The 25,491-nt window shown below is 40.8% G+C and overlaps 2 protein-coding genes across 2 annotated transcripts in view; one reads left to right on the forward strand and one right to left on the reverse strand.

The window, feature by feature from the left end:
• Positions 1 to 20,585, reverse strand: part of LOC109028225 (basic proline-rich protein-like) — a 35,472-nt gene extending 14,887 nt beyond the window's left edge. The window contains exons 1-2 of the mRNA XM_055350082.2: positions 20,493 to 20,585; positions 5,734 to 6,550 (exon numbers count right to left, since the gene is read on the reverse strand). Of these exons, the coding sequence (XP_055206057.1) occupies positions 5,734 to 6,550; positions 20,493 to 20,585 (910 nt within the window). The remainder of the gene's footprint in view (positions 1 to 5,733; positions 6,551 to 20,492) is intronic.
• Positions 5,944 to 25,491, forward strand: part of TDRD7 (tudor domain containing 7) — an 82,621-nt gene continuing 63,073 nt past the window's right edge. Inside the window, exons 1-4 of the mRNA XM_004048322.5 lie at positions 5,944 to 6,119; positions 20,863 to 21,075; positions 23,335 to 23,476; positions 24,425 to 24,638. Of these exons, the coding sequence (XP_004048370.1) occupies positions 20,869 to 21,075; positions 23,335 to 23,476; positions 24,425 to 24,638 (563 nt within the window). The 5' untranslated portion in view covers positions 5,944 to 6,119; positions 20,863 to 20,868. The remainder of the gene's footprint in view (positions 6,120 to 20,862; positions 21,076 to 23,334; positions 23,477 to 24,424; positions 24,639 to 25,491) is intronic.

The raw sequence follows: 25,491 nt of genomic DNA on the forward strand, positions 1-25,491 counted from the left end.
CATTGGAAAATTCACTGTATAGTAAAACTGTGGGGAAAATTATTTGTGTTTATATATAAGGCAGAGAGGTCTTTCATCTACATAGATGACTGGCATGACATCCACATGTTGGTTGAGACAAGGGGAACTTCTCTGATATGGGGGAAGTACCACAAGCATCCCAGCCCCACCCACTCAATGCCAGGAGGTGCACCTGATCTTTTTGACAACCAAAAATGACCTCATAAAAGTACAAAACAAAGTGCCCCAGGCTTGGGGGCAGGGGGCTTGGACTGGGGCAGAGCCCACTGTCTCAAGAGTGGTTGAGTATCTATGGGGAGTGGTTATTTCCCATAGATAACCACTGATGAATAGAAATTGACCAAACAGCCCCAAGAGAAGCCTCTTTCACTACTTTCTGTGTTCACTTTGCCACATAAGGGAATCCAAGGCTAGAACCAGAGCCAAAGGGCTCTGGAGTTCTATGCAACCTCCCAATTTAATGAAAGGTCAAGTCCTAAATGATCCAGGGCAAGCAACTAAGGGGTAGTGATTCTTCCTGTATAGTACACTTCTAATCAGAGCCCACACTTCTTGAATACTGTCTGCTTCTTTCAGTGTCAGCTCACCTATACTGAGCACCTCCTCTGCACCCATGTAGTTTCTTCTCACTGCCTCCCCAATTCCTCACCACTAGCAGCTATTGCAGTATAAAGTACACTTCTAATCGGAGCCCACACTTCTCGAATACTGTCTGCTTCTTTCAGTGTCAGCTCACGTATACTGAGCACCTCCTCTGCACCCATGTAGTTTCTTCTCACTGCCTCCCCAATTCCTCACCACTAGCAGCTATTGCAGTATAATTCTTGTGCCATCTGGTTTATTGACTATTACAAAATCAGTCATATTGTGGTCGATTGCCTTGCTTAAAATATTAGTTACCTCACCTCCACACCCCACCCCACAGCGGGGGCCCTAAGCCAGCTAACTCTTAACGATATCCACATCCTTGGAATCACTCTTATTTTGGGGTCCTCAGACTGAGCTATATGAATGACCTACAACTCAGGAGAGGGCAAAGGTGACCTCTTAGGCAGCCAAGACCCTCCTCTGTTGGTTCTATGACCTTTCTCTACACAATATCCCTTTAAGCTTTCATTATCCCCTGTTTTCCAGTGTGCTGTGGCTGTGTGGCCTCTAAAGCTTTAGTGATCAGTCCCTTCTGGGGATTAGGCCCTTTCAGCTGACTCACCTTGGAGGGCTTTGTGGGCAGATTAGGGGGTTTTGCTTGATCAGCACATCCTTAGCTTTACCGGGGCCTGGATTTTAGCAGGGCTCCAGCAATCTCTGCCTTTTGTTTTTTGTTTTGTTTTGTTTTGTCTTTTCTCCTTACTCAGTTGAAACAAATGCAGTTGTCTAGAAATTCCTCTGCGTTTGTTCATGAGGCAATTAAAGCTGATGGGAGAGGCAGTGATTATGATGTTAATGATTAACCAAAAGTAGATCTGTCCAAAGATTCCTTTTGTCGTGGATCTATTTTTCCTGACCTTATGTAAGCAAAAAGTACTCATGTGGCTGGGTTCCATCTGTATACATAATTACAAACATGCTGTAGTTTAGCTTCAAATAGGGGTATTGTTAAAATTATTTGCAATCAAATAACTCAGCAACCAAAGATGAATAAAATGTAAACTCTTTTCAAGTTGTTCACAAGGGAGATGAGATATAAAATCACTTGTTATGTTCTCTCTGCTACAAATATATTTAAGGAACAAAGCATTCTAGAAGTTCAGCTAAAGGAGCAATGATTGTCAGGTGGGGGATTCGAGGAAGGCTTCCTGAGAGAGGAACTACTCCAGACATTGAATAATGTTATTACCAAGTCCCTGCTGTTCATTTGATGGGTCATAAACTGATAGAAATGAAAGTTTTGTTTTTCGTTTTTGCTTTCTTTTAGGAGTCAATATAGAGAGGAAGGGAAGTGAGATGACAGCACCTAGAGGTCTATCAAGTTGTCGCTCTAAATTTTGCAAGTGACAAAGCTGCCTATGGTGGCTGTAAAGTGTGACAGGCTCTTAGAGAAAGGATGAGGAATGTATTGTTCTTGGGCTGTATTGCTAAGACCAAAAGAACTATCAGGTAAGAAAAAAAAATGAACTACAGACATGTTCCTGGACCATGCTTGCTGTCTCACCCTCATTCTAAATGGTGCTTGCTGATGAGAGATGAAAAAGAGGAAGGACAGAGATTCAACTCAACCAATAGTATTGGTCCTGCCTGCTTTGTACAGGCATTTTGGTGTTTGCATCCAATGTGACTCTCTCCAAATGTACAGGCTCCCCAGGTGTGGACAAAATGCATGAAGGGCTTGGATGGAGGTTTCACACTGGAAATATGTCCATCTTTCTCTGCCAAGGATAAGCTACCAACAAAGCTGTCTTCCTTCCCCATACTTGGGCCTTGATTTGCACTCCCTTCCCACGATAACCTCTCTCTTGTCTCTGGACAGGCACAATGACCTGCCAGGCTTCTGCTTAGTGGCCAGCTTTTACTAATTTCCCCTTCCATCTACCTTTCCTACCCTAAAAACCACATTAAGCAGAGTACCAAGGACCTCTCTACAGCCCTTGAGGATGGGAAATTATGCCTGCCTCTCTTAAAAGAGATCTAGATGCTCCTGGCCACTGCCCTTGTTGTCCAAAGATATGCCTGGGCATTTGCAGAGGAAGAATGCCTTCCATCTGAGTCCTGTTCATTTCAAAAACTCTGCTATTTGGCCCCAGGATATATGCTTTCCTCTAAGGAAATTTTTAACATGGGTTCACAGTGGAGCTTTAAGGACTCTAAATCCTCTCTGAAATCATACATCAAAATTTGCTTTCATCTATTCTGACTTCCCCACAAAAGAGTAAGAACCATTGTGCCTATGGAGTAACCAGTCTGTTCTATCTCTGATATCTCTTAATTCTCCTGAAATCCAATTATATCCAGGGTATGGGGGTGAATTCTTGAACTCCCTGGGTCTTGGACCACTTCACAAAGACAAACAAACAAACAAACAAACAAACAAAAACAACGTTCTAATCTGCCCTTGCTCTGTCAGATACCCAGGCACTTCTGAGAACCTCCTGATGTCTTGGACAAAAATCTACCTGCAGAACAGACACTTTACCCAAGAACACATATGAAGGGCCAATAAACACATGAAGAGACGCTCAACATCATTAGTCCTGGGGAAATGCAAATTGAAACCTCGGTGTGCTATCCCTATACATCCACTGGAATGGCTAAAATTAGAAAGACAGGCAATACCAAGTACTGGAGAAGATTTAGAGCAACTGGAAGTCTTACACATTACCAAGGAGAGAGTAAAAGTGGAAGTACAAAATGGCGCAGCCACATTAGAAAACAGTTTGACAGTTTCTTAAAACGTTAAGTGTACACCTATCCCACAACCAGATGTTCTATATTTAAGTCTTTATGCCAAAAAACCACATCACCACACAAAGACCTGCATATGACTGTTATTACAGCTTTATTTATAACAGCCCAAACTGGAAACAACACAAATGTGCATGAAATGTGAATGAATAAACAAATTGTGATAGAGCCATGCAATGGCTTACTATTCAGCACTAAAAAGGAACCGACTACCACTATGTGCAACAACATGGATGACTTTCAAAACCATCATGCTAAGTGATGAAGCCAGACACAAAAGATGACATCCTGCATGATTCCACTTATATAATATGCTAGAAAAGGCAAACCTATGATGACAAAAATCAGATCAGTAGCTGCTAGTGGATAAAGGTATGGGGAGAGAATTAACTGTAAAGCAGCACAGGAGAAGTTTTGGAATTATGAACTAATCCCATATGTTGATTGTGGTGGTAGGTACACAATTAAAGACGTTGGTCAAAACTCATCAAACTGTACATTTAAATATGTATTATATGTCAACTATCAAAAAAGCTGGTTTAAAAAAACTAGCTGCAGAGCTTCATTTTTCTTTACATATAGGGCAGTCTAAACATGGAACATCTTTGCAAGGATAAAGGATCTCAAACTTGGGTTCAACTCACATTATTTTATGATTTATTCTACATATTAGACTCTGAAATTTGTTTTTTATTTCCTGCTACTACTAGCATTCTTTCCTTTGGCAGCTGCTTTTTACATCTTTCCCTTCTAAAATGCGGAGCCACAGGATGTTGTGAGTACTGCAGAGAACAGATCGGGGCTGGTTGTCTTTTAGGTCTGTCTTGGTCCATTCCTGCTGCTATAACAAAATATCCAAGTGTCTGAGTGCTGGATATCAGGTTTTCCAGATTTACTTCCAATTTTTCTTTGTATTGCCTACTGCATCTTTTCACTGAATCAAAAGCTCTATAAGCACAGGCTTATCCATGAAAATTTGTTATTTAACAGCAGGTGTTCAATATATATTAGTTGATTGTCCATTCACCTTCTGACGGATGTTTGTATTCTTTCCATTTGGGGCTACGGCCAACACAACTGCCATGAGCACTCTTGTACAGGTTTTTGTGTGGACATCTGCTTTCATTTCTCCTGGGTAAATACCCAGGAGCAGAATTGCTGGGTTGCATGGTAGGTTTGGTACATCCCTACAATACCATTCAGCAATAGAAAGACATGAACTATTGATACATGTAACAACATGGATGAACATAATTTGCTAAATAAAAGAAGCCAGGCAGCCCCCCAAAGGATAGTACATACGATTCCATATATAAAAGTTTTACATATAACTCTAGAAAAAGCAAACTAATCTATAGCAACAGAAAGCAGGTGAGCAGTTGAGGGGGCAAGGGACAGGGAGGGACAAGATATAAGAATTACAAAGGGTCACAGTAAAACTTTTTTGGGTGATGGATATGTTCATGATTTTGATTGCAGTGATGGTCTCACAGTGATATATATATATCAAAATTTATCAAACTGTACATTTTAAACATTCAGTTTATTGTATGTCTTATACATGGCAGTCAAGCTGTAATAAAATACCGGTTGAATAAGCAGCAGGTTCTCAGTAAATGCATAATTTATCAAACTGTACATTTTAAACGTTCAGTTTATTGTATGTCTTATACATGGCAGTCAAACTGTAATAAAATACCGGTTGAATAAGCAGCAGGTTCTCAGTAAATGCATATCCAATGGTGCAGAGAAGTGTTCAATGTTGGCTGCAGGAATGCAAAGCAGGTGCCAATAAGTGTTGGTGGAATTAATGTGCAGAAGAAATAAGTATTCACTTATTAGGTGTTCAATAACTTTAGAGTGAATGAATAAATTTGACAGATATTTATTGCTGATCGTGTGCTAGGCACTATCCTAGGCTCTGGGAATAGGTTAAGGAACCAAACAAAAATCCTTGTGCTCACAGAGCTTTAATTTTAGAAGGATAGCAGACAATAAAAGCATAAGTAAAATACATATAGTGTGCTAGATAGGTGCTAAGGAGAAATAAGGCTGAGAATGGGGATAGGGAAAGTCAAGGAAGGAGGTTGACATGTTAGAGACTGTGTCCACCGTCATTGAAAGGGTAATGCTTGAGAAAGGCCTGAAGGATATGGGCGGACAGAGTGTGTGTCTAGGGCAATAAAAAGTAACTGCTCCAGATGTTGAAGAAAATAATGTGCAGGAGTTGAACTGTTTGGAGGGAGGGTGAGCCCCATAGAAGGAGCCGCCCTCGCCCCCTGCTGAGTCCCGGCTCGCTCGGCCCGCGCGTACCTGCGTTGTCCACCAGGAGGCGCTCCCGCACCCGCCCCGCAGGCGTCTTCCGCCGCCGTCCGGTGCGTGGGCACGCGCAGAAACCGCTAGGTGGCGACGGTTTCCCTTCCCACGCGCGGACGCCGGCGTGGGCCGACGCGGCCGGAGCGCCCGCGCGTGCGCAGAGCCGAGGCCAGGCTGCCCTGGAAGCGGGGCGGGGCGGGGCGAAGCGGGGCGGGGCCGAGCAGGGCGGGGCGGGGGCTTGAGGTGATTCCCAAGCCGCGGGGCGGCTCCGGCGGTGCGGGGAAACCGAAAGTGGGCGGCGGCCGCGGCGGGGCCACTGGCGGAGACGGCGGCAGGAGCTGGGCCCAGAGACGCGGGGACGGGCTGTGGGCCCCCGGAACGAGGTGAGTGCAGGTCCTGCGGGCTCCGGGCGCGACAGGTGCCGGGCGACGTCGGACGAGATTTCGGGCGGGCGCGGCGCACCTGGGTCACCGGTGGGACCGCGGCCAGGGCCGGGGGCTCCAACAGGCTCGGGGCCTCTTCCCTGCAGCCGCAGGGGATTGCCCCCGCCCCGACGCCTGGGAACCGGGCTGGGCGCCGGGGGAGTTGGAGTTCCAGAGCGTTGTGTTTTAAATCTCTGAAGGGACCCTGCTCCGGGCCGGGCGTTCACGCGGGAGCCGGACGGAGCCTCCTGCTGCCTCGGAAGCTCTGCGCCGTGGGGGAAATGCAGCAGCGGAGTGTGGACGCGGGCGGGAGGTGCGGACCAGGAAGTGGTTCCCGCTACCGGCGCGACAGGCCGCAGCCGCCGCCCCCAGCGAGGGATGTCCGCGCTCCCCTATTTGAACCCAAGTATTTTACACCACGAACTTCTCTTGAAGGTCTCTGTAATCTGGAGACGAGCCCCAGGCAGGCCGCTTAAGTAATGCAGGACACACATCCCCATTTCTCTCAAACCAGGAGCACCCAGTGGGTACAGAGCACCCAGCTGGGAGGGAAACATGGATCCGTGAGTAAGTTGTCTCTCAACTTTCAGTAGCATCCACTCAGCAGGGTCAGACTCTCAGCTTCAGCTTGCTAGGAGGGAGCTTGGAGCCGGCATATCTTTCTGCTCCCATTCACTTGAGAGGTATATTTCCATTAATAGCTAAAGGTACCATTCTCAAATAATTTCTAAGAGCAGGGAAGGGAAACAACCACATTAGAACAAGTCCTGGCCCAGAAGAATTCTGATAACCGCCCATCCAAACCAAACCAAACCAAAAAACCACAGATCTAGTTCATTAACCCTCCTACCAACACCTCTCTGCTCTCCAATCGTGCCGGTGAAAAAAATGCAGAGAAATGTTCTCTCTAGAGAGATACGCAACAGCTTAATAGCAGAAGTAAAACTTGGACCCAAATCCCTGTCTCGTCCTGGGCTGCCTTGATGTGTATGAATGTGTTGCATACTGTAAATAATGTGAACTTTGCAGACCTGGATTGAAATCTGGGCTTCTCATTTTACAAATTGTGTGATCTTGAACAAATTACATGCTTTCTCTGAGCCTGGTTTTCTATGTGTCAAATAGAGGTACTTGGCTTACTTTGCAAGGCTTTTCCAAGATAACCACTGTATATCCTTTGCCTCATAATAATTGCCAAGCAGTATTCACTCTCTTCCTCCCAACAAACGGTCCATGTTTTACATAATTGGATTTTAGTTTTTTGAGGGCAGGGACACAAAGATCTTTGTGTTTACTATATAATATAAATGGGCACATGGTGGATATTTTTGCATTTCCTCTCAGCTGACATTCATTGAGCATTAGTTACGTGCAAAGTACTGTTCTGGGTATAGGGAATTGCCCCTGGGGCCAGCTGGATTAGAACTCACATCTCCTGTGCCCCAATCCAGGGCCCTTTGGTGGCACACAGCCTCCGTCTTTGGTAGTTACACGGTGAGACTGTGAGGCAGCAGTTGGCAGTGCCTTCAGATTTCAGTCTCTGTAGATTGAAAATGGAGTGTAATCCCCTGCTAATACCCTTTTAAGTGTACAGGTTGAACATGGCTGAATGAACTATTGTATTGTGCATCAAGAGATTTTAAACTCCTTGAAGAACTCCTCTTTTAAGTTCTCTGTGCAATATAATCTAGTTGGATACTTAATGTGAATATAAACAAAAAATATAATCCAACCCCGAGTGCCTAATTTGTGTTTGTCAAGTGCTGTTTTCAAGAATTGAGATTTGACATAGAGTGCTTTGCATCTGGACACTTTCACAGAAGTTCCTTGGTGAAATTTTATATTTACGTGAACTGTTGTTTCTTTGTGCCAAACCTGCTTTTTCCTCCCTCCACTCCCACCTCTGTACTTTTAAAGCTTCATTCTTGTCATTATTTCCCTGTAAGCCAAATATGTTTACAGTTTTGTCTTTCAAACTAAAAGTAATTAATTTTGCAATTTTTAGTTGAAGACATGTATATATGGCAATCAGAACTTGATCAGTGCAAGCTACCCAGTGTGACTTCAAAGTAAGCTTGGCATTTTAGCCTGTGCAGCTTTGTCATGAGTAAGCAAACTCGGTTTTCATTACATATTTGGACCTTATTTCAGCCTTCAGTGAATCCAAGGAAAGTTGAGAATCATGGCTCTTGCCCACCTTTCTTATCTTCCTTGTGAAAAAAAGAGACCTGAAGTGACTTGTCACAGGTAATCAGTAGCGGAACTAGGATTAAGACACAAACTCCTTACTAAGCCACTTTGTTATCTCAGGGTTTTTTTGTCTAGTATGTAGACTTATGGAAATCCCTTACATACATTCATGGTATGCAGTTAAAATGCACGAATAATTTGGAACTTGAGATCACAAGAATAAAAAAGATAACTCCCTGAAAAAACCTCTTAAGGAAGTATACCATCACCTGAGGGTATTAATCATCTTTTTCCTTTAAAAACCGGTTGGTGAAGGAGTAATTGAAGTGATAACAGACTATGATTAGAAAGAAAAGAGCATTTAAAAGTGTTGCAAGGTGAGAAATCATTTATTGGGTAAAGATCTTAGGAAAAAATTTTCCTTCTGAGGCTCAGTTTATTGATTTGTAAGGTAAGGAGCTTGGGTTAGCCTAGACGATGCCTAAAATGTGTCAGCACAGACATTATGGGACTTTAAGTTCCCGCTGTTGCTAAAATAGTGTCTTCAAGGAGAAGGGCAGTTAGTTATATCTGCATACTCTGAAAAACAGGACTATAAGTACATGTGAGACATTTACTAATATTCAAGCCGTGCCTGCTGCTTGTCAGGATGTGTGGGCTCCTTGCAATCATGCTGCGGCCCTGACAAGGCCTAATCTGGCTCAGAGTGGACAGGCTCAGAAATAATCTACTTGATGATTCTCAACCACAGTTTGGTGTTGCGATTGGCTGTCTCATTCAGTTTATAAGAATTGTTAACATTTGCAGATAATTTTTTAGTAACTTAAATTGGATTCAGAGTTATGCCTTTAATAGCTCACCTATGTTATGCTGTATTTTAGTGAGTAGGAGAGAAAAGGAGTGGTAGGTGGATGGAGAATTTCTCATTCATTCAACAAATATTTATTGAGCTCTTGGTGGGCTAGGCACTAGGGATTCAGCAGTGAACAAAACAGACACAAATCCTTGCTTTCATGGAGCTTGCATTGAAGTTGGGGAGAAAGACAAAACCATTAAATGAAGAAGAATATTGGATGGTGATAAGTGCTAAGGAGAAAATCAGGGAAGCTGGCATCTCAGTTTTGATTTTGAATAGGGTGGCCAGAGAAGGCCTTACTGTGGAGGTGACAGTTGAGCAAATACTTTAGCTGAAGGAGGTAAGGCTGTGAGCCACATGTGCCCCTGGAGTCAATATGTCCCAGGTAGAGAGAATGGCAAGTGCAAAAGCCCTGTTGTGAGGCCATCTCAGGCATGTTCAAGGAAAAGCATGGAGCCCAGGATGGGTGAATGAAAATAAAGAGAAGAGAGAACTTAGGGCAAAGAAGTGGGGGTTGCAGGTTATGCAGGGCCCTTTTTGGCTCTGTAAGGACTTGGCTTTTTGTCTGAGTTAACACAGGAAGCATTAGAGGGTTTTGAGTGACGTGATATAATAGTATATATTATATGAAAAGATCACTCAGGCTGATATGTGGAGAACAGATTCTAGGAGGTGAAGTGGAAGCAGAGAGACCAGCTAAGAGCCCAGCTGCTCTGCTCCAGGAAAGAGATGTTGCTGACACGGACTAGGACAACTGCCATGGAAGTGGTGAAGAGTGAAGGAATTGTAGACATCCGCCTTCCATCTTTATGTATCACATTGCTTGGGGGAGGATTGAGAACTAATACTGACCTCACTCATCTTACAGATAAAGAGAATGAGATCCAGGAGAAGGGGCTTATCCCAGGAAAATGAGTGAGCAGTGGCATTAAACTTACGGAACACAAGTAAAAGGAGGCTTAGGTATAATCTTCTGCAATCCCCTGCCCTTCCCCCAAAACCAAATCAAAATATATCAACGGCCAGGTGTTAGCAACTTTACTATTGAAATATTTTAAAGTAGATTTTAACTGTGATAATATGTGCATTAAAAAGTGGGTGAAAGGCCGGGCGCGGTGGCTCACACCTGTAATCCCAGCACTTTGGGAGGCCAAGGCAGGTGGATCGTGAGGTCAGGAGTTCAAGACCAGCCTGGCCAACATGGTGAAACCCCGTCCCTACTAAAAATACAAAAAAGTAGCCAGGCATGGTGATGGGTGCCTGGAATCCCAGCTATTCAAGAGGCTGAGGCAGGAGAATTGCTTCAACCTAGGAGGCAGAGGTTGCAGTGAGCGGAGATCACGCCACTGCCCTCCAGCCTGGGTGACAGAGCAAGACTCTATCTGGGGGAAAAATAAAGGGGGAGTGAAAGTAGGAAGTATGTGTGTGGCATAAGCTTTTCTCAGGTCAGATTGAGAAATATAACTTAGAAAAAACAGTCTGACAATACCAAGAAATCAAGGTGGGTAAATGTGAGGATGGATAGGGTGGGAAAAGTGAAAAATAAGGATGAGCACTTCTGTGCCATGCAGATTCACACTGGTATTTTATTTAATCTTCTTCCAAGAGTCTCGGGGCAAAGGATAGAACAATTAGGATGGAGGTCACGAGACATCTGGTATATAAAGGAGAAGACACATTTAAAGAGGGTAGGACTAGAGAAGCAAGCATTAGGCAAAGCTTCGTACCTCACTCTGCTCTGGCCGTTAAACAGGTCATGGGTGGGGACAAGAGGAAGACTCTACCTGAATGCCGCTCCTTAAAAAAAAAAAATTGTGAAGTGCCCTTTTTGGGAGATCCCTGCTTGCAGCTGTTTCAGAGCAGAAATAAGGAAGATAGAAGGGACATTTCAGGGGCAGTGGTCTAAAATGGTTCTCCCAAGGGTGGAAGGAGTGGAAGGCTTTCGCAGAGGGCAACCTGTAGAACAAGCCTCTGATTAGACTCTAAGACAGGGCTGGACCTGTCCTTTCAAACCTGCATCACAGTGTTCTGTTAGGTTTTAGTAACAGGACACCCATTAGTAAAATGCATTTATCCGACATTTTTTCCCCATAAATTAATGGTTGCTGTCCACTCCTAATGTAGCTGAGAAAAGTAGACCACAGAGGGGAGGTGGCAGTGGAGCAGATGCTCTTTCCAAAATGAAGGGAAGGAGAATACCATGGAAACTCTATTCTTAAGGCAAAGGGTAAGGCCTTCTTACTGAAACTGTGGCAGGGGAATATAAAGTAGTCTGGCCAGGGAGGAGTCAGATATGTTGAACAGTCTAATTTGAGTCGTTTACACTGGTCACACCCAGATGGATATTTTCCCTGGATGTGTGCTAACCACCTGACATTATATCTATATGTAATGCGTATGTAGCTGATAGCCAAGGCCCACTTAGGCATACGGATATACAAAGATGCAAAGCCCAGTTTCACTCAGAAAAGCTCTAGATGAACTGATGGGAGGGATTGGGTTTTGAAGGGAAGAAGAGCACATAGATGGGGAAGGTGGAGATCAGAAATGGATAGTCAGGGTGGATTGGCACTGAGGAGTAAGCAAGTGATGCTTTAGTATGTCCTCTTGCAAATTAAAACTTGGCCAGTCTCCACTGTTGTTTTTACTACTTGTGGAAATAACTGTATAGTAGTTCAGTGCTCTTTGACTCATGAGTCATGAACCATTGTTAAAGTATTTTCCGTGTCATCAGTTTACTATTCAGGAGCCAAAATTCATACTTCAGCATTGACATCTGGCAACCGTGAAGTATAGGTCCCAAAGCTGTCCTCTTTCCTGCTCCCTGGCATTCATTCAGAGTGTGGACTTCAGAGGTAGTGGAGGTGTGCAGACTCTGCAGTTCTCTGTCTCTGCCATGAATTTCTATTGAGTATCTCCAGTTGTTCCATTGTCTTGGAATCCACACCAGCCCTGTGACTAAGTGGAGTCAGCTGTGGATTTCACACCACTGTTTTTTTCTTTTTTACTCTGCTTACTCTTTCTTTCCTATCTTGTCTCCTGTTCTTAATTCTTCAGGGTTTGTTGGGTGTTTTTCCCAGTACCAGTAGACAGGGTGATATAATGGAAAAAATGTGGCCTTTGGCATCAAACAGACCTGGATTGAAATCCTAGCTTATCTACATCCTGCGATATCTTAAGTATTTAACTTATCTGAACCTTGGTTTTCACATCTATAAGTTGAGGATAATAGCCTCCCAGCATTGTTATAGATACTAGATTTTTAGAAAAGCCATTTCTCAGAATTTACATAAGAGAAATAAAAACATATGCCTACCTAAATACTTGTACATCAATGATCAAGGCAACTTTATTTATAATATCTCAAAATTGGATGCAACCCAAATGTGTATCAACATTTGAATGGATAAACAAATTGTAGTATATCCATACAGTGGAATACTACTCATCAATAAAAAGGAATGAACTGAGTTAAATGCACTAACATAGATGGAACACAAAGCACTAGGCAAAAATAATCCATAGTGACAGAAAGCAGATTGGTAGTTGCCAGGAGCCAGGGCAGTGTGTGTATGAACCAGAGAGGGTTGACCACAGAGAAGCATAGCTTAAAAGAACTTTTTTTTTGGGGGGGTGGGGGGTGGGGGAGGGTGTGGTGGTTAAAGATATGCTTTACATGCAGTAAAAATCCCTCTTTATAGCCAATCACCTCCCCTTACCCCCAGCCCTTGGCAACCACTGATCTAATTTCTGTGCCTGTAGTTTCGCCTTTTCCAGAATGTTCACATAAATAGAATCATGTATGTAGCCTTTTGTGTCCAGCTTTTTCCTTTAGCATAATATAAGAGTCATGCATGTTTTATGTATCAACAGATTGTTCCTTTCTATTACTGAATAGTATTCCACTGTATGGCGCTACTAGATTGGTTTATCTACTTACCTTTTGATAGACATTTTGATTGTTTCCAGTTTGGGGGGCAATTATAAATAATGCTGTTATATACACACACACGTTTCTGTGTGGACATATGTCATCATTTCTCTTGGGCAATAATGTAGGAGAGGATTGCTGGGTTATATAAGTGTATACTTTACTTTGTAAGAAATTGTCAAACTGGCCGGGGAAGTGGCTTATGTCTGTAATCCCAGCATTTTGGAAGGCCAGGGCGGGTGGATCACCTGAGGTCAGGAGTTCAAGGCCAGCCTGACCAATATGGTGAAACCCCATATCTACTAAAAATACAAAAAAATTAGCTGGGCGTGGTGGCATGTGCCTGTAGTCCCAGCAACTCGGGAGGCTGAGACAGGAGAATTGCTTGAACCTGGGTGGCAGAGGTTGCAGTGAGCCGCGATCGGGCTACTGCACTCCAGCCTGGGCCACAGAGCTGGACTCTGTCTCAAAAAAAAAAAAAAAAGAAAAGAAATTGTCAAACTATTTTTCAAGGTACTATTTTGCATGCCCACCAGAAATGTATGAGAGTTCTAAATGCTCTGCTTTCTCATCAACACTTCGTATTGTCAGTTTTTAAAAAAATTAAGCTGCTCTAATAGATGTGTAGTGATACTTCATTGTGAATTTAATTTGCATTTCCCTAATGACTAATGCTGTTGAGCATCTTTTCATGTGTTTTTTTGCCATCTTCATTTTTACTTTAGTGACGTATGTATTCAGGTGTTTTGCACGTTTTAAATTGGGATCTTTGTTTTATTATTGAGTTTTGAGTATTGTTTATATATGACTACCAACTTTACCACGTCTGTTATGAAAATATCTTCTCACAATCTGTGGCTTTTCATTTTTGAACAGCTTTTGGAAGAGCAGACATTTTAAATTTTGATGAGATCCAATTTGTCAATTTCTTCTTTTTTTCTTTTTGAGACAGATTCTCACTCTGTCGCACCATGACGGCTCACTGCAGCCTCTCAGGTAGCTGCGACTACAGGCACGTGCGACTATGCCCAGCTTTTGTGTGTGTGTGTGTGTGAAGACGGAGTCTCACTATGTTGCCCAGGCGAGTCTCGAACTCCTGAGCTCAGGTGACCCATGTGCCTTGGTCTCCCAAAGTGCTGAAATTACAGACGTGAACCACTGTGCCCAGCCAGTTTTTTCTTCTATGGTTCTCAAAAGTCTTTGCCTAACCCAAGGCCACAAAGATTTACTCCTGTGTATTTTTTAGAAGTTTTATACTATTAGCCTTTTCATTTAGGACCTAAATTATTTATTTTGAGTTAATTTTTTGTATATAATATGAAGTTCATTATTTGCATATGAATGACCAGTTTTACTAGCACTGTTCATTGAACTTTCTTCATTGAATTTCCTTAGCATCTTTGTTGAAAATCAGTTTACTAGGCCGGAGGTGGCTCACACCTGTAATCCCAGCACTTTGGGAGGCTGAGGTGGGTGGATCACTTGAGGTCAGGAGTTTGAGACCAGCCTAGCCAACATGGCAAAACCCTGTCTCTACTAAAAATACAAAAAAATTAGCCAGGCATGGTGGCACATGCCTGTAATCCCAGCCAACTTGGGAGGCTGAGGCACAAGAATCACTTGAACCCAGGAGGCAGAGGTTACAGTGAGCCAAGATTGTGCCACTGCACTCCAGCCTGGGCAACAGAGCAAGACCCTGTCTCAAAAAAAAAAATCAGTTTACCATATATGGGTTTATTTCTGGATTACATATTCTGTTCCATTGATCTATATGATTGTTCTTTTGATGATATTACACTATTTTGACTAATATAGCTTTATAGTAAATCTTGAAATCAGCCTTATTGCACTGGCTAGGACCTCCACTGTGATAATGAATGGGAGTGCTGAGCATGGGCATTCTTGCCCTGTTCCCAGTCTTAGGGAGACAGCGCTCACTCTTTAGCTGTGAGTAGTGATGTTAACCGTGGGTTTTTTTCACAGATGGTCTTTATCAGGTTAAGGACTTCCCATTTTATTCTAATGTTCTGAGAGTTTTTTATCATAAATAGATTTTTAATTTTGTCAGCTGTCTTTTTTTCAGCTATTGATATGATTGTGTTGTTTAATTTCCTTTAATCTGTTGATGTAGTAAGTTATATTGATTGACTTAATGAATATTGAACCATACTTGCATTCCTGGAATAAACTTTAACTGGTTATTATGTCTTATCCTTTTCACTAATTCTTGGATTTTGTTAATGTTTTGTTAAGAATTTTTGCATTTATGTTCATGAGGGATATGGTCTGTACTTTTCATGCAGTGTCTTTGTATAGTTTTTGTATCAGCATAATGCTTGCCTCATAAAATGAGTTCAGAAATGTTTTCTTCCCTCTGTTTTCTGGGAGAATCTGTAAGAGTAGTATTGATTCTTCTAAAAATGTTTGGTAGAATTTGCCAGTAAAGCAATCTGGGCTTCAGGTTTTCTTTGTGTGAAGATTTTTAACTGTAAATTCAAATTCTCTAATAGCTATAGGGATATTTGAGGGTTATTTATTTCTTCTTGAGTAAGCTTTGACATTTGTGTCTTTCAATAAATTTATCTATTTCATCTAAGCTACAAACTTATTGGCATAACTGTTTTATCATGTTCTCTTTTTAATGTCTGTAGGATCTGTATTGATGGCCCCTCTTTCAATCACATTATGGTAATTTGTGCCTTTTTTTTCTATGTTTCTAGGAGTTTATCAATTTTATTGATGGTTTGAAAACTAGTTTTAGTTTCATGATTCTTTTCTCTCCTATTTTGAAACTTCATTATTGATCTGTTTCATCATTTCAGAATTGATTTCTGCTCTCACCTTTATTTCCTTTCTTCTGCTTACTTTTGATATAAATTTCTCTCTTTTTGTTCTCAAAGTAGGAGAATAGATCATTGATTTGCCACTTTTCTTCTTTCTAACAGAAACATAATGCTATAAATTTTCCTCTAATACTTTTACCGCATCCAGCAAAATTTTACGTTTGTGTCTTCATTTATTTAAAAATATTTTTCTAATTTTGGAGGTAGCCTTTCTCTTTGACCCTTGGTTGTTTAGAAGTATCTTGTTAAATTTGCATGGAGATTGTTCACATATCTTTGTGTTAGTGATACCTAATTTAATTTTGTTCTGTCCACAGAATATACTTTTTATAATATGAGTTATTTTAAGTTGTTTGAATATCGTTTTAAGTCCAAGAATATATTTTATTTTGGTGAACATCTCATGTGCTCTTGAAAAGAATGTATATTCTGCTGTCTTTGGAGTGGAGTATTCTGTCAATATCATTAGGTCACTTTGGTTGATAGTGTTTAGCTCTTTTATATTCTTTTTTTTTTTTTTTTTTTTGAGATAGAGTCACTCTGTTGTTTAGGCTGGAGTTCAGTGGCATGATTTTGGTTCACTGCAACCTCCACCGCCTGGGTTCAAGCAATTATCCTGCCTCAGCCTCCCGAGTAGCTGGGATTACAGGCATGAACCACCATGTCCAACTGAGTTTTTGTATTTTTTAGTAGAGGTAGGGTTTCACCACATTGGCCAGACTGATCTTGAACTCCCAACCTCAGATGAACCGCCCACCTCGGCCTCCCAAAGTGCTGGGATTACAGGTGTGAGCCACCACACCTGGCCAGCTGTTTTATATTCTTACTGATTTTATTATTTTTTTTGATCTACTGGTTCTATCTATTGACGAGAAAGAAGTTTTGAAGTGTCCAATGATAATTGTGAAATTGTGAATAAGTTTTTTCAGCTATCAGATTTTGTGTGTTTGGAAGCTCTGATGTTTGGTGCACCTATGCTTAGGATTGTTTTATCTTTCTGATGAATTAGCCCCTTAATCATTATGTAATGTCTCTCTTTATCTCTGATAAGATTCCTTGTTCTGATATTTATATAGTCATAGTGTTTGCATGGTACATCTTTTTTCTTTTTACTTTTAACCTATGCATTCATATTTAAAGTGGGTTTCTTGAAGGTGGTATATAAGTAAGTCTTGCTTTTTTATCCACTTTGCCAACCCCTAATGTTTTATAGGGCTATTTCAGTTATTTACAGTTAATGTAATTATTGATATGATTGGCTTTAAACCTGCCATTTTGCTGGATGTTTTCTATTTTCTCTGCCCTTTTTTTTCTCCTTTTTCCTGTCTAATTTTTTTTAACTTCTGCTTGCATAGGTATTGTCTTATTACATTTTATCTTTACTACTGGCATATTATTATACCTTTTTAAAAAATTTTAGTGGTTGCCATATGGTTTACAGTATCCCTCTTTATCATAGTCAGCTTTCAAATGACGCTACAGCGCCTCATGTGTAGTGTAAGAACCTTCCATTGGTTCTATTCTTCGTACTACCTTTGTACATTTTACTTTTACATATATTATGTACCCCACATGAGGGAATTTTTTTGGATGATGGGAATGTCTGTATCTTGATTGTGGTATGATTACATAGGTGTGTATATTTTTTAAAACTCAAGAAGTGCTACATATAAAATGAGTTAATTTTATTTTAGGTAAACTTTCCCTAAAGGAAGATTTTGATATTTAGTCTTGTGCCAATAACAATGTTTTGGTCAACAATGGACTGCATAATCATTTGTCCTGTAAGATTATAATACTGTATTTTTCTATAACTTATCTATGCTCAGATATGTTTAGACATACAGTACTTACCATTGTGTTAAAATTGCCTACAGTATTCAGTATAGTAGCATGCTGTACAGGTGTGTAGCCTGGGAGCAATAGGTTATACCATATAGCCTAGGTGTGTACTAGGCTATACCATCTAGGTTTGCAAGTCCACTCAATAATGTTTACACAATAACTAAATTGCCTAACGGCACATTTCTCAGAATGTATCCCCGTTGTTAAGTGACGCATGACTATACACACACACACATCTGTGAAGAGAATAAGAATACAGACCTAGTATAGGGCTTTTGTAGGTTATAGTATTAATTAAATGTTGTTGGTCCTGGTGATAATAATTTGAAAAGAGTTAATGTTTAGTAATGGAAGGTACATAATGCATGCAGTCGTACATTGCCTAACGACAGGGATATGTTCTGAAAAATGCATTGTTAGGCAATTTCATTGCTGTGCAAACATTATAGAGTAGACTCACAAACCTAGACAGTAGAACCTACCACACAACTGAGCTATGTGGTATATAGCCTGTTGTTCCCAGGCTTCAACCCTGTGCAGCATGTTACTGTACTGAATGCTATAGGCAACCATTAACACAATGGTAAGTATTCGTGTATCTAAACATAGAAAAGATACAGTAAAAATATGGTATATAAAACAAAAAATGGCATACCTATATAGGTCACTTGCCATGAATGGAGCTGGCAGGACTGGAAGTTACTCTGGATGAGTCAGTGAGTGAATGGTGAATGAATGTGAAGGCCTAGGACATTACTGTACACTACTGTAGACTTATAAACACTGTACACTCTTAGGCAACACTAAATTTATTAAAAGTTTTCATTTCTTTTACTTTTCATTTATTTTTATTTTTTTGACACAAGTCTCATTCTGTCCCCCAGGCTGGAGTGCAGTGGTGCTCCATTGCAGCTTTGACCTCCTGGGCTCAATGATCCTCCCACCACAGCCTCCTGAGTAGCTGGGACTATAGACATATGCTGCCATATCCAGCTAGTTTTTCTATTTTTTGTAGAGACGGGGTTTCGCCATGTTGCCCAGGCTGGTCTCAAACTCCTGGGCTCAAGTGATTCTGCCCACCTTGGCCTCCCGAAGCATTAGGACTGCAGGTGCGAGCCACTGCATCTGGCCTCTTTTACTTTTTAAACTTTTTAAATTAAAAACTAAGACAAAAACACACACATTAGCCTTGGCCTATACAAGGCCAGGATTATCAAGATATTACTAGGCTATAGGAATTTTTCAGCTCCATTATGATTTTATAGAACCTCTTTTATATATGCAGTCTGTTGTTGGCTAAAACACTGTTAAGTGGCACATGACTATGTAGGTTTTTGTTTGCTATTGAAACCTTGCTGTAACTTCAATATTATGTTTATAATTAATAGCAGGACAAACAGGCTGACATTTTGTTTTCTTTTTAAGATGGATGAATGATGGAATTGATAGAATTGTATGTCATTCTTCTTTTGTGTTTTCTAAGCCAGAGAAAGAAAATGGCTATTTGTCTAGAATTCTCTGCTGTCCAGTATGGTAGCCAGTGGCCACATTTAATTTAAGGTAAAATTTTAGTTCCTCAGTCATCCTGGCCATATTTTAAGTGCTCAGAGCCATATGTGGACATTGTGGACATTGCAATAATATAAAACATCACAGAAAGTTCTATTGAACATCACTGTTGAAGGAAAAGTAACAAATTGCCCATGGTTTGCCTTCCTCTTTCCTTTAATAAAAGGGTAAGCCATTTTTTCCAGGCTACTTATTCTCTGAATGTATCTCATAGTATGTATCTATACATTCTCTGAATGTATCTCCTGAATTTGTCTTTTTTTTTTCTCTGCAAAACTACAACTAGATGTAATCATTAGTCCAAAGGAAATGATTCTTTCCTCCTTTTATTCATATGGCATTATGACTCTGCTTCTTTTTCTTCCATCTCTCTAGTCCCTTTTTCTTAGCCTTTTATAGGTTCGTCTTCCTCTATCCATTTCTTGAATGATAGCCTTCTGCAGAGGTCCATCTGTAACCTTGTTTTTTACTCCCTGGATGTCAAGTACCCCATATAAGTCAAAGACCAACAAATCTGTGACCAGCTTAGACTTCTAACCTAATTTCCTAGTGAATATATCTGCATGGCTGTTCTATAAGCATTCCAACTTCTCCGTGTCCAAAATGAATTGGCCTCTTCCTCTCTTGCAAACCTGCCTTTATCCCACCTCAATGTGGGTCATTACTCTCTACTTTACTTCTAAGCTGGAAACATTGGAGCCCACCTCTTCATCCAAACCAATTAACCAATTCCTGCTGATTCCACCTCCTAATTACCTCTCAAATTGATTTTTTTATTTATTCCTAAGGCGCTGTATTGTGGTCCTCCACATTTCCAAGTATTCTGACAACTTGTTAATCTTTCTCCTTCCCATTTATCTTCTCCATTGCTGAGTAGTGATCTTTATAAAATACAGAGCTGATCATTTTGTTCCCCTATTTAAAATATCCCTAAGGCCCCCATTACTTTTGGCAAAAATGTAAACATGAGCATAATATAGTAGTCTCAGGGTCTGCCCCTCCCTGGCCCTCTCAGCCCTCAGCTTGGAGTCTTTGTTCAGTCACGTCCAGCCACCTAACTGTCTGGAATTTTTGGAACACACCATGTGCTTCTCTCTCACCTCTGTGCACTCGCACATCCTGTTCCCTTCCTTGGGCTGATACCACTCCCAGCCCCACAGCCCACCCTCTTCCTCCTTGTTAGGTGATTCCATCTTGCTCTTCGGGACTCCATTCAGGCTTCCCCGCCCGAATCTGGGAACATTCCCTGATATATTCCCTCTTCAGGCTGGTCTTGTGCCTTCTGACTTTGCCCTGCATTCTTATGGTATTTGTGCTTTTCTCTACCATGGCAGTTGTTTCCCCATATTGTAATTGCACAGAAAGTATGCAGTAATAATTTATAAAGTAACAAGTTTCAGCTCTGAAAATCTATTTGAATTCACAAACTAATGAGCCATATTATAGTAACCTTCTACTGTGTTCTTATAGGCAAAGATGCTGGAAGGAGATCTGGTTTCAAAGATGCTGCGAGCTGTTCTGCAGTCTCATAAGAATGGAGTAGCATTACCCCGGCTCCAAGGAGAGTACAGATCCTTGACTGGAGACTGGATCCCCTTCAAACAGCTAGGTTTCCCTACACTAGAAGCCTATCTGAGAAGTGTGCCAGCAGTGGTCAGGATAGAGACTAGTAGATCTGGAGAGGTAAGAAGGTAATTGTGCGTGTCAGAAGAATCAAACCAATTCATAATTGCCTCTCTGGCACTTCCAATCTCCTACCTGTGATAGACGTCTAAGTGAAAGTACTAGCTTAGTTGTTTGGGATTGGTAGTGACAGAGAAAACAGCACGTAAAGCACGGCCTACATTCTTATGTCTTTTTCTTATTCCTCAAATTCTTTTCATTGTAAAAATAAGATTTTAACCACACAAAATTAAAAATATTTACCCAATGTCAACATCTGAACAAAATAGTTGTACTGGAGGCCTTAAGTGCATAAATATCACACCTGCCTATTACAGACCTGTTACAAATGTTTTTGCCAAAGTCACTAATGACCTCGTGATCACCAAATCTAATAGACAGTTTTAAATTCTCATCAAGTCAATTCCTGCTATCTGGACCTAGTCAGTCCGGAGCTGATCCTTCATCACTTTTCATAACTACCGGGGCCTCCTTGCTGTTCTGTCTTCTCTTCTGTTCTTTTCCTCTCCTTCACACCAATATGATCATATCATTATACCGTTTTAAATCCTTCTGCCTCTCTGGAAGAACACAGTTTATAGATAGTATAGGCCATTTAGTGGTAGCCGGGTGATCTGTCATTGCTCTTCCACTGCGACCTAGCAGCTTCACTTCTTGGTACCTACCCATTGTACAGCATAATAGATAAGGACAGACCACCAACCAAAAGAGAAACAAAACACCCACACCCCCTCATACACTATAGTTTCCTGGGTATATTTCTACATGTGTAAATATGTGGATCAGGTCTGGAGTGTTTCTCACCAAAACCTGACATAGTGGTTTTTCTATATGGGGGGATGAGGAGGCAGTGGTGGAGGAGGACAAGGGAACCAGGAGCAGGAAAGTAGTCAAAGGGGAAGTTCACCTTGTAGTTAATAATTTTCCTAAGGAGAAGATATAAATTAATTAAATATTATATGAATAATAAAACATGCTTTGGCATCCCTGATCGTTCCAGACAGACTTAAGCCCTCCTTTCTGTCTACTTGCACCTTGTAATACATCCGTTATCACACTTGACACAATGTTTTCTGTTTAATTTCTTGCTTCTCTCTTTTTCCTCCATAAGTTTATTAAGGATGAAGGGCTTAATAAATCTGTGTTGAATGCATGAATGAATGAATAGCTGAATGAATTAATAAATTAATGCTTTATAGAGTTACTATACTGTAATTTACTCAACTCTTCGTTCCCCTGTTTTGGATATTTTAAATGTTTCCAGGTTTTGACTATTAAAATACCCCCGTTGCACATACTTGGGTAGGTAACGTTTGTTTTTTTAAATTATATTCTTGTAGTATAGTCTCAGAAATAGAAATACTGGGCCAAAGAGTAGGAACATATTTTAGCTTGTGACATAAAGCCTCATTGTTTTCCTGTTTTTGATTTCAAATTAGAGTCAAAGACTTGAAAACTACACAGGTCTGTAGAGAGCATCTTGTCCCAGTAGTCTCTATCTTCAAATCTTTTTTCAATATCATATCATACCAATTTTTTCTTTAAAGATACAGAGCTGAGCTACAGTGTTTTGAGAGATGTGGAAGCTCCGGAGACCCTGCTTGCCCTGCCTTGCTCTCATGCCCCTGCCAGTAGCAGCCCCTTGAGGCCTCTCCATAGAACTCTATGGCTCCCATGAACACAGTCTGAAAACACCAGGTCTAAACCACCCCTGTTTTACAGCTGAGAATACTTAGATTTGCCCAGAGTCACCCAGCAGATCCATCACAGAGGCAAGAGAAGGATTTAGTAGTCTTGTATTCAACATAGTAGTTATGAGTACATACTTTGGACTCAAAGAGCCTCACCATGTGACTTGGAAGGCTGCTTAACTTTCCCGAGCCTCTGCATTCCCATGTGTAAAGTGTGAATGAAATGTACCTCACAGATTATATGATATTATATATCAGATCATAGGTTGCTTTTTGTTCATTTGGTAATCTCATAGTGTCTAGTACACTGTAGATGCTTAATACCTATTTAAAAATAAATGGAATTTTCAGTTTGGGAAAGATAATTCAATGTACTAGACTATGCCAGATTCCTCTTGCAGAAAATATAATTTTCTTCTAGCATTATCAAGGAGCGAGACACATGAATATTTGCATACCACTTGACTTGGGATATGTAGGCTCACTAAGATCCACTTTTAAGAACTGGCCTCTAGGCAACATGGAATCTGAGAAATGTTTCTCCTCTTACCCTGCCTCTAATGAATAGATTACCTGCTATGCCATGGCCTGCACAGAAACTGCAAGAATTGCTCAGCTTGTGGCTCGTCAAAGGAGTTCTAAAAGGAAAACCGGGCGTCAAGTTAATTGTCAGATGAGAGTGAAGAAAACCATGCCATTTTTTCTAGAAGGTAGGAGCTTTTTACATGCTAAAATTTTTAGGGCTGTCTACGAATACATTATCATAGGGAATTATGGAAATATTGTTTGTATTATGATAAATACTTGTATCTTTTAACATACATATGTCAGGGGAAAAATCCTGAAGCTAGCATTTCCATTTGAAATTCTTAAGTGAACGCGCTGAGCATGACTTACTAAGTGAAGTAATTACACAGTGGGAAATAACTCAGAACAGATTTTAATTGAGCTTGTTATGGTAGCGTGTAGTTTTATTTTTTTTAAGCTCATTTCAGGGAATGTCTTGTCCAGAATGTTGGCTGCACCAAGAACCTATGATTTTATGTCTTATTTGACAAATTATGTCTTCTGGTAGAAAACCTCTAGTTTCAGAAATATATGAATTATGTAGTACAGAGAAATGTTATAGACAACTCAGCCTTTGTTTACCGAACACTTATCTCAAGGATCTTACAATCAGTTCTAAAACTAAGTTCCCATGAAGTGGTTCAATGATAATACAAAGCAGTAGATGATTAAATGCCACGGAGAGCATTTAGGACAAGGGAGCAATCATTTTGCATGAAAAAGGCAAAGGGGAGACTTGAGCCCAGACCGCAAACAATGGGTAGAATTTGGATTTATGGGGAAGAGACGGGAGGACCAAGATATAGCTGAGTGTGTTGTATTTGCAAGAACATGAGGTGGCTGCCACTGAAGTGTTCAGTTGGTGAGAAGCAGGAGTTACTGGCCAGTCTGATGGATGAAGAACCTTATCTGCCAAATACTCACCAATATTCTTTCCCTGTTGACCAGCCTTCCAGTGGCAACCTCCTCGTGTTCTTACAAACTGTTCTGAGAATAGACACCCACAGAAAACATCTGGTCAGGGGAGTGTCATGATGAAAGTGGGGTTTGGGGATGCTAATTGATTTCATTATGTATGCCTAACTTCATAGGAAAACCAAAAGCAACCCTCAGACAACCAGGATTTGCTTCAAATTTTTCTGTTGGCAAAAAACCTAATCCAGCACCGTTAAGAGACAAAGGAAACTCTGCTGGAGTTAAGCCTGATGCTGAAATGTCTCCTTATATGCTACACACAACTCTTGGAAATGAAGCATTCAAAGACATTCCAGTGCAAAGGCATGTGACCATGTCCACCAACAACAGGTATTTGGCCTCTGACTCACAGAAGTTTGGTGAATCTAGGGTAAAAAGTGTTACAAATGTATGTTCAGGTTAAGAAAGAAACACTTTCTATTTTATCTAATATAAGTTCACATATGGTAGAGACATGCATCATTACCAGTTAAGTTCACTTCTAGCTGCCTGAACATCATTCTCTAAGTGCATCTCTATTCTATATTTTCTCTGTATTGTCAATCTCTCCTTGTAAAGTTCATTTAAAAGCTCTCACAAATTGTTTTGAGATACTGTTTCAGTATAACTTATAACTTTTTCAGAAAACCTTTTTTTAACAATTTTGTGGGTTTAAGTAAAATCTAATGGAGTTTCAGACACTCCACTGTGCTGCAAATATCATGCCCATGATTATGTAGTAGCATCAGACATCCATGCATCAGAATACCAGACTGGCAATAATAAGACAACCTATAAGTCTTTGTTTGGGTGCTGCCATTCACTAGTCAGGTAAATTAAGTTGTTTCATCTTTTGGGTCTGTGGTTTGTTCATTTGTCCAAAGAAAATGTTAAACGAGATGATCTCAAAGTTCCTTTCTGGTTCAAAACTATGGTTTTATAAGGTAGCTCAGAGGGTGGCAAACTACAATCCATGGACCACATCAGGCCCACAGCCTGTTTTGGTAAATTAAGTTTTATTAGAACATGGCCATTTTGCTTTGTTTGCATATGCCTCTGGGTGCTTTTGCAAAATAGTGGCAGAAGTGAGTAGTTGTACAGAGACTAGATGGCCTACAAATCCAAAAATCCACTGGTGGACCCTTTACAGAAAAAGGTTGCTGACCCCTGATGTAGATGCATCAAGATCACATTCTTCTATCCT

Source organism: Gorilla gorilla, chromosome 13 (assembly GCF_029281585.2).
Source record: "Gorilla gorilla gorilla isolate KB3781 chromosome 13, NHGRI_mGorGor1-v2.1_pri, whole genome shotgun sequence".
Lineage (NCBI taxonomy): Eukaryota > Metazoa > Chordata > Mammalia > Primates > Hominidae > Gorilla > Gorilla gorilla.